The 13,794-nt window shown below is 40.3% G+C and overlaps 1 protein-coding gene and 1 non-coding gene across 2 annotated transcripts in view; both read left to right on the forward strand.

Annotated features, from left to right (window-relative positions):
- Nucleotides 1-13,794, forward strand: part of PLEKHG7 (pleckstrin homology and RhoGEF domain containing G7) — a 73,914-nt gene that overhangs the window by 29,995 nt on the left and 30,125 nt on the right. The window contains 3 exon segments of the mRNA XM_059936663.1: nucleotides 2,451-2,546; nucleotides 3,401-3,502; nucleotides 7,317-7,430. Of these exon segments, the coding sequence (XP_059792646.1) occupies nucleotides 2,451-2,546; nucleotides 3,401-3,502; nucleotides 7,317-7,430 (312 nt within the window).
- Nucleotides 2,827-2,928, forward strand: LOC132373817 (U6 spliceosomal RNA). Its single transcript, XR_009505484.1, has one exon. It is a non-coding gene; the product is annotated as a U6 spliceosomal RNA (small nuclear RNA).

Raw genomic sequence — 13,794 nt, forward strand, 5'->3', positions numbered from 1 at the left:
CCCAAGGTTGCCTCTGCCCATAAGCATTTTTGAATCCTGGCTGCTCCCTTACACAGGAAAAGGCACTGTGTTGGGAGACACGAGTTCAAGTCCTGGATCTGCCTCTGATTTGCCATGTGAACTTAGGAAAGTCTAGTCCTCCATTCCATAAAACAGAAGTTGGCGCGTGCTTTCTGTAAATGTCCAGATAGTAAATATTTTAGGCTTTGCCAGACATGTGGTCTTTATTGCAACTACTCAGCTCCTCCATTGCAGTGCAAAAGAAGCCATAGATAATTTGTAAAGAAATGTGTGTGGCTGTGTCACAGTAACACCTTATTCACAAAAATGGGTAGCAGACCTGATTTATCCCACAGGCTGTCGTTTGACAATTCCTGTTCTAAGCTATAAAAGAGGGATGACAGTGCCATCTCTGACTGTCTCATAGCATCTGATCATTGAGATGATCAGGTTAGTTTCCTTTGAAATCTATCAAGTGCTATACAGGTGTTCTTTTCTGTAAGTAATGTTTATTGTGACAGTCATACTGCTAAGTACTTTAGCAAAATTTAAGCCACAAAGACACTCAGAAAGTTAAAACTTAGAGACTGTATCAGGATACAGAAAACTAGCTTAAGTAAGGATCTTATTGACCCATGTGACTAAAGTCCACAGTTGAGACAGAATTCAAGGTTGGTTTGATCAAGGGGCTCAAAACCAAGGGCAAAATTTCTTTTCGTCCCTCATCCCTGCCTTCCACAATATCAGCGTCATCCTGTGGCTGGCTTCTGTTGTAGTCACAGAATGGCTGCTGTCCTTGAGGCCATGGAGAGAGTGAGAAATAGAAGGGAGAGAGAGAGAGAGAGTCTCTTCTTAGCACTCATAGGCAAAGTCTTGATTGTCATTCTGATTGGACTGGCTTAAGTCACATGCCCACTTCTGAACCAACTACCCGGATAAGGAAGGAAAGTGCTCATTGGCTTAAGATGATCACATTCAAGGTATGAGGAAGAGTAGATGCTGAGGTGAAAACTGGGATGATATTAAGGAAGGGGGGGACACTGAAGCTGAGTGGTACCCAATAGATGTTCACAGCAGAGGACTCACCCTGTGAGTTCTGCTACCTCCCTTGCCCTAATAGACAGCACAGAACTTTCCATCCCACTATAAGCTACATAAGCATTTTAAACTAGCATTTTTCTGCTTAAAAGAAAGCCAATTTGAGTTTATTTTCAAATGCCCCAGTGTATTTAAAGTATATAAGTACCTCTCTTTACACAATCAATATGAATTTCCCAAAGTTGCATGTAAATTGGAATTTTGTAACTCAAATAATAAATTCACTGAAAGACTCAATGTTTTTCTTAAACGGCAAAAATTTCTATAAAGAAAAGAATCTTATAGCACAAAGATGATTTTTTTCTAAATTTTCCCAATTTATCTGAACTAATGATTTCTGTTTCTTACAATTACATGTTTTAAATGCTTGGATATTGACAGATTTCCAGACAACTGATGCTTCCTGGACTGGGGGAAACTCTAAGTCAGTGGTTCTCAAAGTGTGGTCCCTGGACCAGTAGCATCAGAATCACTTGGGAACTTGTTAGAAACCCATATTCTCAGACCCCATCAGAGACCTACTGAATCCGAAAGACTTGGGGTAGGTCCCGCTAGTCTCCAGTTTAACAAGGCCTCTAGATGATTCTGATGCAAGTTCAAGAACCATTTACTGCATTAATTAAGAAATATGGCAATGGGAATTGGAGAACGCTGGTGGTCTAAAGTCCAGTCTTTTCACACCTACAGTTCTTGAAATATTCGGTCCCTTTGAATGCTTCATCATATTTATACAAAGTATTCCTATTTCAATAAATTGATCTCTCTCTAGTTTATAGCATGAGAGGCAGGTATTCTGCGAGGATCGACTTGCTGTAGTTTTTCTCTTGTAGGAAAACATCAAGTAATGACATAAAGCCTCTCTCAATGTTTTCATTAATATTTAGTGTCTTCATCCAAATCTAAACATCTTACCAGTTATCAGGTATTAACTCATTAGTTCTCTATTTTTAATTTCCTGAAAGTAAAGGACATTTGGGTCTTCGCAGAGAAAGGAATAAATAAGAACTCAGTATGAATGTTGTTTTGGTCTCAAGTAAGTGCTGTTGGCAAGAAGAGAACCTTGGCGATTTCTTTGGCACTGGGAGCAGAGAAAGCCCATCTGAACAGATTATGTTCAACAGGAGTGTTGTTAGGGCTCACAAAGCGGCAGCAGCTTCATACAGAAGAGCACATCTCCCGTATGTTCTGTGGGGGCTTAAATGTCATACGTGTTTAGCCCAACTCTTAACGATTGAAAATACTGATCTCCAAGTTGTTTTGTAAAATTATAGTCAGGAGGTTTATGTTTAATGTTCTTGCAAAGGGCAAATACCAAAATTGAAAAACAAAGTAATGTGCATTTTTTTTTTAAGATCTTCATGAATACATTAAAATACCTACAGACTCATGAATATCTCCTGGATGTGGATTTATGGAGACTTTTTGCAAACCTGGAGGAGTTAAGTCAGGTGAGCCAAAGTAGGAAGATTCCAGTACCCATATGTTAAAATTCGCCAGAGGACGATGAAAATTCATGCTTAGTCTATTCTTCTGGCTTGTATTCCATATTGGAACATGGAATATGGTTTCTTCCATATTTCATCCCCATTTAATCTTATGGTCGGGAGTTCAGGTTAATAAGGAAACCTACACATCCATTGATGTCTTTCCAATAGATGGCAGTTATTAGTTAGCCTTCAGTAACATTTTTAAAATTCTTCTATGGCTATTTAAGAAAGTAAACATATTGCTCACTTCAGCAGGACATATACTAAAATTGGAGCGATACAAGGATTAGCATGGTTCCTATGCAAGGATGACACAAAAATTTGGGAAATGTTCCATATTTTCTCTAGAATACAAGCTCTGGAACACCTTCTAGAATATGCTCAGGAACCCACCTTGTTCACTGCTGTATCCAGAAGACCTTGAACAGTGCCGAGTACATGGGAGGACTCAATAAGTAATGTTGAATACATGAATTTCCTCAATAAGTGATGTTAAATACAAAAAAAAATCCCTAAGATCTCTGTCATCACCATAAGTGTCTATTCTCAAATGAATGTTCTTTCTCACATATATTATAAATAAATAATATCTTTCCTCTAAAAAAGGAAGTGAGATACCAACAGGAATTCATTTATAAGAAAAACTTATAAGAAAATATATATTGGAAAGTAGAGGAAAATAGATCTTTGAATTTTGCCAGGAGATAAATTTGAAATGGAAAACATCTGTAAGAATGACATTTGAAGTTCATCAGATTTTTATTTCTTACCCCTGGAAGTGTACCTACTCTTGTTTTCTTTCTCTCTGGCCCTAGACAAGCTTTGGTTTTGTGAACAGTCTTTTCCACATCTTCAAGGACTATGTCGACACTTCTGAGACTTTACCATCGTTGGATTTCATTTCCGTGCTCACAAAGGTAAAATCCTTCTGAGAGATCTCAGCTTCTATGTGATAAATTCACCTACCTCTCAGGATAGTCGTTTATATCTCCTTGATCATTGTTATTGTTGTTCCTGGGAAGGTTCCACCTGCACCCTCCCACAAGGGAACTATCCCTTTTCCCACCAATCAACATTTTCAGAAATAACTTGCAGATTCTGTTTCTCCATTGTCATCTCTCCTGTGTGGGTTTTATTAAGACAAAAATCTGCATGCATGGAAAAGCCATTTCCAAGTCTGGTTTTCAAATGACTTCAATTTAAAGCTGTATTCATGGCAGTAGTTTGTGCAGGCTAATTACATGGTTCAGTTGTTCTTCTAACAGAAGTGCCAGGCTCTCTGAAAGGAACAAAATAAACCTTCAGATCCATTAACACCCTTAATAAGACTTCTGTGTGTGAAAGGAGGAGAAAAGAGGAAAACTTGTACCCGTGGTCTGATAAATGCTATTTTTTTTCTTAAGTAGGTATTTGAACCTCTTCCCCTACTTTGAGCTTTTTAATTCAGTCCCTATCTATCCTCATTTAGCAAGATTTAAATTGTTACAATCTACTTAAAAAAACATAGATTGAGGTTTATTGAGCACTTACTAAGTACTTATGTGTGGGACTGATAACCTGTGCACAGTAATGTGCAGAATTATGTGCATATCCCCTGCTTTGGGGGAGTTTTCAGTCTCGCGGGGAAGAAATTAATCCAATGATGACACTAATGATTATATAATCAAATTGAGATCAATGCTGGGGAAAAAAGGAACATAGATATTATGAAGGAAAACTTCTAGGTTGGGGCAGATGGTGAAGTAGTTACAGACAGGAAACTCTTCCTGGGACGATGATGCTTGAGGTGAGATATGAAGAAGAAGGACAGTTTAACAAGGCAAAACAAGCAAAAATTAGGTATAAAGTGGGGAGATCTTTAAGTGACCTTCGAAAGCAGATTAGAATAAGAAAAGCTTTGAAAAACGAGAAAGAATGTAAAGTGTTGGGAATTACCTAAAATCTCAGACTCTCTCAATTCCTTTAGAGTCAGAAATTATCTTTTTTTTAGGACCATCACATGCTACACATTTTTTGTTTTTGTTAGACAAAGGGGCAGAGCCCTTAGTAAGTTACATAATGGACATGAATATTTGGATGTGCATTGGTTCAAGGTCTGAAGTCCCCCTGGTTTTCTTGATAATTTCTTTACTCCATCAAAGGCTAGGACAGCTGACGGGCTTGGCTCCACTTGGCTCTATCCATCTCCTTGGATCAGTGGACTAGCCTGGTCATCCTCTTCTCATGGTAATGGGTGGGAGCACAGAAGAGCATAAACACCCATTATATTGGGTGTTTCATTTTGTGGCTCTTGCTTGGGACATAGAAGCTGGGGGCAAACATATCCGGGAATACTCATCTAAAGGCTGACATCTTGCTTGGGACATTAGCACCAAGACCTGGCATCCTAGAATTTATTTTTAATGTAGTCTTTAGTAAATAGTCTGGAGAAATATCAACTTCTCATCAAAACACGTAAGTTGTCTTAGTCTGCTCAGGCTGCTGTAAGGAAGTGCCACAGACTGGGTAGCTTATAAGCAACAGATATCGATTTCTCACAGTTCTGGAGGGTGGAAGTCTGAGATCAGCGTGGTGCCCAGGTCATGTGAGGGCGCTCTTCCAGTCAAAGACCTCTTACTGTATCCTTTGCATAGCGGAAGGGGCTGGACAGCTCTCTGGAGCCTATTTTACAAGGGGATTAATCTCACTTATGGGGGCTCCACCTTTATGACCTAATCATCTCCTAAAGGGCCCACCTCCTAATACTGTCACATTGAGGGTTAGGATTCAACATGTGAATTTGAGGGGAACACACATATTCAGACTATAGCATAAGTGTACTTACAGCCTACTAAAGCATAGACTCTTTGCTGAAAGTCAATAATAATACCCACATATGAATGCTTCCTGTTACGTTACAGATGTGTAAAGATGGGCTATAAAAGTTTCTCCTAAATTTAAAAAGGCCTACATGAGTCAGGTTAATTTCAGTTATACCACAGGAACAAACTCCAAATCTCAGTGGCTTGGTTTTATATCTCACTTATGCTCTGCTCCTACTTTGTCCTCGCTCTGGGACCCCTGCTGAGGGAGCACCCACAACCTGGAATGTTACCAGTCTCAAGGGCAAAGACGTAAGAGACTGAGGCAGAGCCCTCACTGACTCTTCAAGTTTCTGGCATGTCTGTTCACATTTCATCGGCCTAAGAAAGTCACATGGCCAAGCTTACCCTCAGTGGAGTGGGCATATATATTCCTCCCCAGGAAAGGGAACTAGATGAGCAGTGATAACAGTCTACCACGGTGTCTCGCAAGAAGCTCACCAGTGGAAGATTGGGACGTTTGTTATCCACACAAAAGCCATCTGAGAAGTCGCTGATAAGGAAGATGAGGCTTGGAGAAGTTAAATCACTTGGCCAAGTTCACATAGCCAGTGGGTTGTAGAGCTGCGTTTTTAAGCCTGACTGTTTATGGTCTTCACAGCAGCCTCCTCGTAATGGCCTTTCTCAAGCATCTCAAGGTGACCTGTGAGAAGACCTTCTCTTTATTTCCAAGCCCCCAGCTATCACCAACCCCCCAGGAAAAAATTAATTCACATTATCAGCTTTCAAATTACTTCTTCTTGAAGGCAGAACTTGACATTTCCCCCCATAGCGTTTTGTCCTCTGAGGTCCTATAGCAAAATATTTTTCTAGGTTTTTGTTATCTCTGCCTTTACTACTGTCACTTCCTTTACTGGCCTGTTAGGCTTGGTCTGCTGTCTCTACTCACTGCGGTTATAATGTTACCAGCAAGTGTGTCTTCCTTCTCCCATTCACCACATTATGACACTATTGGAAATTCCCTAATGGGACCCATTACTCATTATACTAATTAATAAACCTATCAAGGAGCACATAGGCTTAGCAATGTGGTAGGCACTATGGATTCCTAAAGAGAGCGTCTGCCAGTAAGGAGCCAGAAGCACTGGTGAAGAGAAAAGAATAACTGTCATTCCCGAGACAGACGCTTAACTGAGATGGTGGCACATTGTGCAGTGTGCCCAGTTTGACCATTATACATATGAATGTATACGTACGAATTGGCCACTTGCCTCATTTTAAAATAAATTTGACATGGCTTACGAATGTGTAGTCCTTATAGCAAGTTTAAGACATTACATAAGCATAATGAAGAAAGAACACAAGTGTTAGCTTGGGTAAGACTAGCACATAAAACGCACGCTACGAAACTACATTTAGGAGAGGTGCCCCAAATCTGACTCTATTTTTAGAAGCTGGAAGGAGAATTCAGTATGCGGATATTTTTGAGGAAGATTTAGTGAAAAGTCAGATGTTGTTACTTTAATCACTTACTACGAACACAAGCTTGACATCAACAACATGAGCAGTGAAATCAAAGGCGGTGTTTGTCATCAGGTTCCATGCAGTGTGTGTAGGCCTCAACAAAGCATAAGTGCAAGTAAAGGGTGAATTAAATCAAGATGTCCTAAACAGAATTTTCTTTATGGGCAAAAAAAAAAAAAAAGGCAACTTATTGAGGACTTAACTGTTTATTATGGGGATATCGGGGTTTTTTTAAACAATGTTTATTTTGAACTGTTACTATCCATGCAGTCATAGCTCCTACTTGATAATGGTGCCTCCTCCACTTTCCCTGTTCTAGTTGCTGATAAAAGTGAAGAGAAAGAGAAAGTCTGTCTGTGCTCTCTTTGCTTCCATTCATTCTCCTTCTGCCCTTCTCCTCTTGCAGTATTTCCAAGGAAGCTTGTGTCAGAGCCACCAGACCTACTGCCTGAATTACTCAGCTGCTGTCTTTTATCTTGAGAGTCTGAGGCAGAGAGAGGACTTCGGAATTTATTTAAAAGTAAAGTACCAGTTTCTTTTCTTTTATATTTTTCCTGAGACTCTTTGGATATAACAGGTACTAGGGATTATTAGACCCAAATTAAATGGGAAAGAAGGAAAATAAATGATCAACCATACATTTTAACTACAAACCTGCTTTCCTTATAAAGACATCATTCTCTGCACACTTAGGATTTTAAATGGTGCACTTCTGGAAACACTGATCATTTAATGTCCCTCCTGAGATTTCGGCTGGAGCTTTACAGTGCTTTATTTGTTCATTTGTTTGTTTTTGGAAGGAATTGGTGAGAAAACTAGAGTAGGAACTGAGGCTTTGTTTGTGACTAGAGGTTTGGCTCTTGCAGGATTTGGCACCAGCAAGGTCCTGTTGCACAAAAGCTGGGCGCACCATTTACCTTGTATTCTGTGTGAATGGTGCTTCCTGGAGGACGTCAAAGCACACAGTGTAAACACTGCCCCTGAAGTTGTTCAGCATGGTGGCTATGGGTCCCAAAGTGTTATTAGAACAAGGAATCTCTGCTAGGGACCTTCAGTGTTTGCTGATAAGCAAAACCGAAAAGAATTTTCCTTGACTTCCCTACTTCCTTTAACCCCTTTTGACATGTCTTTAGTCTGAACTGTACCTTTCAGCCTTTCAGTATTATGCCAGAGCCCTTTTCATGACCCAAGAAAATGGTCCAAGCCTTTCCAGAAAACCAGCTCTTCCCTGCAGCTGCAGGAAGCACCTGCCAGAGCATCACCTCAGAGCTGTGGGAGGAAAGGCCACCACACACAGTTTCCAACAACTTAGCTGTGAATCGGTGCATCTTTGCCATGGCCAGGGTGTGCCAGGAAACCTGGGCGAGGTATGAATGACCTTGGAAAGAGACTTGGCTCTATTTTTGTAGCTTCAGCCTTTCAGTGTTTTCTTTGCTACTCAAACCCAAACCTGAAAGCTCATTAGATTTCCAGGGTATGAATAATGTTGTTGCAGAAGTTTTCCCTGGAAGCTTATGGATGAGACCCTCGCCAAGCCCCCAAACTAGGGAGAATCCAGGTTCATTCCTCTCCCTTCCATGCTAAGGCAGAGAATAATTTAACAAGGCTCAGACATTGTTTTCAAGTAACTGTGGAAAATCCCATAACAACTGTGACACAGAAGTTTATGTTTGTATATAAAATATATACAGCATCCAAAGATATTTAGGGAAAAGAATGGAGGATGCACTGTTGTAATGATGACATATGATACTTTTATAATGCATAATGCTTTGCCAAGCACTTTCTCAAACAACTTTTTTTTTTTTTAATTTATTTTATTTATTTATTTTTGGCTGTGTTAGGTTTTCGTTGCTGCATGCGGGCTTTCTCTAGTTGCAGCGAGCAGGGGCTACTCTTCATTGCAGTGCACGTGCTTCTCATTGTGGTGGCTTCTCTTATTGCAGAGCATGGCTCTAGGCTCACGGGCTTCAGTAGTTGTGGCACGAGGGCTCAGTAGTTGTGGCTCGCGGGCTCTAGAGGGCAGTCCCAGTAGTTGTGGTACACGGGCTTAGTTGCTCCGCGGCATGTGGGATCTTCCCGGACCAGGGCTCGAACCCGTGTTCCCTGTATTGGCAGGCAGATTCTCAACCACTGCACCACCAGGGAAGCCCTATACTATTTTAATGACTGTAGCTTTGTAGTATAGTCTGAAGTCAGGGAGTCTGGTTCCTCCAGCTCCATTTTTCTTTCTCAAGATTGCTTTGGCTATTTGGGGTCTTTTGTATCTCCATACAAATTTTAAGATGATTTGTTCTAGCTCCGTAAAAAATGCCATTGGTAATTTGATAGGGATTGCATTGAATCTGTAGATTGCTTTGGGTAGTATACTCATTTTCACAATGTTGATTCTTCCAATCCAAGAACATAGTATATCTCTCCATCTGTTGGTATCATCTTTAATTTCTTTCATCAGTGTCTTATAGTTTTCTGCATACAGGTCTTTTGTCTCCCTAGGTAGGTTTATTCCTAGGTAGTTTATTCTTTTTGTTGCAATGGTAAATGGAAGTGTTTCCATAATTTCTCTTTCAGATTTTTCATCATTAGTGTATAGGAATGCAAGAGATTTCTGTGCATTAATTTTGTATCCTGCTACTTTACCAAATTCATTGATTAGCTCTAGGAGTTTTCTGGTAGCATCTTTAGGATTCTCTATGTATAGTATCATGTCATCTGCAAATAGTGACAGCTTTACTTCTTCTTTTCCGATATGGATTCCTTTTATTTCTTTGTCTTCTCTGATTGCTGTGGCTAACACTTCCAAAGCTATGCTGAATAATAGTGGTGAGAGTGGGCAACCTTGTCTTGTTCCTGATCCTAGTGGAAATGGTTTCAGTTTTTCACCATTGAGGACAATGTTGGCTGTGGGTTTGTCATATATGGCCTTTATTATGTTGAGGAAAGTTCCCTCTATGCCTACTTTCTGCAGGGCTTTTATCATAAATGGGTGTTGAATTTTGGCGAAAGCTTTCTCTGCATCTATTGAGATGATCATATGGTTTTTCTCCTTCAATTTGTTAATATGGTGTATCACATTGATTGATTTGCGTATGTTGAAGAATCCTTGCATTCCTGGGATAAACCCCACTTGATCATGGTGTATGATCCTTTTAATGTGCTGTTGGATTCTGTTTGCTAGTATTTTGTTGAGGATTTTTGCATCTATGTTCATCAGTGATATTGACCTGTAGTTTTCTTTCTTTGTGACATCTTTGTCTGGTTTTGGTATCAGGGTGATGGTGGCCTCGTAGAATGAGTTTGGGAGTGTTCCTCCCTCTGCAATATTTTGGAAGAGTTTGAGAAAGATAGGTGTTAGCTCTTCTCTAAATGTGTGATAGAATTCACCTGTGAAGCCATCTGGTCCTGGGCTTTTGTTTGTTGGAAGGTTTTTAATCACAATTTCAATTTCAGTGCTTGTGATTGGTCTGTTCATATTTTCTATTTCTTCCTGGTTCAGTCTTGGCAGGTTGTGCATTTCTAAGAATCTGTCCATTTCTTCCAGGTTGTCCATTTTATTGGCATAGAGTTGCTTGTAGTAATCTCTCCTGATCGTTTGTATTTCTGCAGTGTCAGTGGTTACTTCTCCTTTTTCATTTCTAATTCTATTGATCTGAGTCTTCTCCCTTTTTCTCTTGATTAGTCTGGCTAATGGTTTATCAATTTTGTTTATCTTCTCAAAGAACTAGCTTTTAGTTTCATTGATTTTTGCTATTCTTTCCTTCATTTCTTTTTCATTTATTTCTGACCTGATCTTTATAATTTCTTTCCTTCTGCTAGCTTTGGGGTTTTTTTGTTCTTCTTTCTCTAATTGCTTTAGGTGCAAGGTTAGGTTGTTTATTCGAGATGTTTCCTGTTTCTTGAGGTAGGCTTGTATTGCTATCAACTTCCCTCTTAGCACTGCTTTTGCTGCGTCCCATAGGTTTTGGGTCGTCGTATCTCCATTGTCATTTGTTTCTAGGTATTTTTTGATTTCCCCTTTGATTTCTTCAGTGATCACTTCGTTATTAAGTAGTGTATTGTGTAGCCTCCATGTGTTTGTATTTTTTACAGATCTTCTCCGTAATTGATATCTAGTCTCATAGCGTTGTGGTCGGAAAAGATACTTGATACGATTTCAATTTTCTTAAATTTACCAAGGCTTGATTTGTGACCCAAGATATGATCTATCCTGGAGAATGTTCCATGCGCACTTGAGAAAAATGTGTATTCTGTTGTTTTTGGGTGGAATGTCCTATAAATATCAATTAAGTGCATCTTGTTTAATGTATCATTTAAAGCTTGTGTTTCCTTATTTATTTTCATTTTGGATGATCTGTCCACTGGTGAAAGTGGGGTGTTAAAATCCCCTACTATGATTGTGTTGCTGTCGATTTCCCCTTTTATGGCTGTTAGTATTTGCCTTATGTATTGAGGTGCTCCTATGTTGGGTGCATAAATATTTACAATTGTTATACCTTCCTCTTGGATCGATCCCTTGATCATTATATAGTGTCCTTCTTTGTCTCTTGTAATAGTCTTTATTTTAAAGTCTATTTTGTCTGATATGAGAATTGCTACTCCAGCTTTCTTTTGATTTCCATTTGCATGGAATATCTTTTTCCATCCCCTCACTTTCAGTCTGTATGTGCCTCTAGGTCTGAAGTGGGTCTCTTGTAGACAGCATATATATGGGTCTTGTTTTTGTATCCATTCAGCCAGTCTGTGTCTTTTGGTGGGAGCATTTAATCCATTTACATTCAAGGTAATTATCGATATGTATGTTCCTATTCCCATTTTCTTAAATGTTTTGGGTTTGTTATTGTAGGTGTTTTCCTTCTCTTGTGTTTCTTGCCTAGAGAAGTTCCTTTAGCATTTGTTGTAAAGCTGGTTTGGTGGTGCTGAACTCTCTTAGCTTTTGCTTGTCTGTAAAGGTTTTAATTTCTCCATCGAATCTGAATGAGATCCTTGCTGGGTAGAGTAATCTTGGTTGTAGGCTTTTCTCCTTCATGACTTTAAGTATATCCTGCCACTCCCTTCTGGCTTGCAGAGTTTCTGCTGAAAGATCAGATGTTAACCTTATGGGGATTCCCTTGTGTGTTATTTGTTGTTTTTCCCTTGCTGCCTTTAATATGTTTTCCTTATATTTAATTTTTGACAGTTTGATTAATATGTGTCTTGGCGTGTTTCTCCTTGGGTTTATCCTGTATGGGACTCTCTGTGCTTCCAGGACTTGATTAACTATTTCCTTTCCCATATTAGGGAAGTTTTCAACTATAGTCTCTTCAAATATTTTCTCAGTCCCTTTCTTTTTCTCTTCTTCTTCTGGGACCCCTATAATTCGAATGTTGGTGCGTTTAATGTTGTCCCAGAGGTCTCTGAGACTGTCCTCAGTTCTTTTCATTCTTTTTTCTTTATCCTGCTCTATAGTAGTTATTTCCACCATTTTATCTTCCAGGTCACTTATCCTTTCTTCTGCCTCAGTTATTTTGCTATTGATCCCATCTAGAGTATTTTTAATTTCATTTATTGTGTTTTTCATCATTGCTTGGTTCCTCTTTAGTTCTTCTACATCCTTGTTAAGTGTTTCTTGCATTTTGTCTATTCTATTTCCAAGATTTTGGATCATCCTTACTATCATTATTCTGAATTCTTTTTCAGGTAGACTACGTATTTCCTCTTCATTTGTTAAGTCTGGTGTGTTTTGACCCTGCTCCTTCATCTGCTGTGTGTTTTTCTGTCGTCTCATTTTGCTTATCTTACTGTGTTTGGGGTCTCCTTTTCACAGGCTGCAGGTTCATAGTTCCCGTTGTTTTTGGTGTCTGTCCCCAGTGGCTAAGGTTGGTTCAGTGGGTTGTGTAGGCTTCCTGGTGGAGGGAACTAGTGCCTGTGTTCTGGTGGATGAGGCTGGATCTTGTCTTTCTGGTGGGCACGTCCACGTCTGGTGGTGTATTTTGGGGTGTCTGTGGCCTTATTATGATTTTAGGCCGCCTCTCTGCTAATGGATGGGGCTGTTTTCCTGTCTTGCTAGTTGTTTGGCATGTTGTTTGGGTGTCCAGCCCTGTAGCTTGCTGGTCGTTGAGTGAAGCTGGGTCTTGATGTTGAGATGGAGATCTCTGAGAGATTTTTGCTGTTTGGTATTACGTGGAGCTGGGAGGTCTCTTGTGGACCAGTGTCCTGAAGTTGGCTCTCCCACCTCAGAGGCACGGCCCTGATGCCTGGCTGGAGCACCAAGAGCCTTTCGTCCACACGGCTCAGAGTAAAAGGGAGAAAAAATAGAAAGAAAGAAAGAAAGAAAGAAAGAAAGAAAGAGGCTATAATATAGTGAAGTAAAATAAAGCTATTATAAAGCAAAGCTATACAGACAAAATCTCACCCAGAAGCATACACATATACACTCACAAAAAAAGGAAAAGGGGAAATTAATATATCCTGCTCCTAAAGTCCACCTTTTGAATTTGGGATGATTCATTGTCTATTCAGGTATTCAACAGATGCAGGCACATCAAGTTGTTTGTGGAGCTTTAATCCGCTGCTTCTGAGGCTGCTGGGGGAGATTTCCCTTTCTCTTCTTTGTTCGTACAGCTCCCAGCGTTCAGCTTTGGATTTGGACCCGCCTCTGCATGTACGTTGCCTGAGGGCGTCCGTTCCCCGCCCAGACAGAACGGGGTTAAAGGAGCAGCTGCTTCGGGGGCTCTGGCTCACTCAGGCCGGGGGAGGGAGCGGTACGGAGGAGGCGGGGCGAGCCTGCGGCGTCAGAGGCGTCGTGACGTTGCAGCAGCCTGAGGCGCGCTGTGTGTTCTCCCGGGGAAGTTGTCCCTGGATCACGGGAGCCTGGCAGTGGCGAGCTGCACCGGCTCCTGGGAGGG

The sequence above is a fragment of the Balaenoptera ricei genome, chromosome 10 (genome assembly GCF_028023285.1).
Source record: "Balaenoptera ricei isolate mBalRic1 chromosome 10, mBalRic1.hap2, whole genome shotgun sequence".
In the NCBI taxonomy this organism is placed as follows: Eukaryota; Metazoa; Chordata; class Mammalia; order Artiodactyla; family Balaenopteridae; genus Balaenoptera; species Balaenoptera ricei.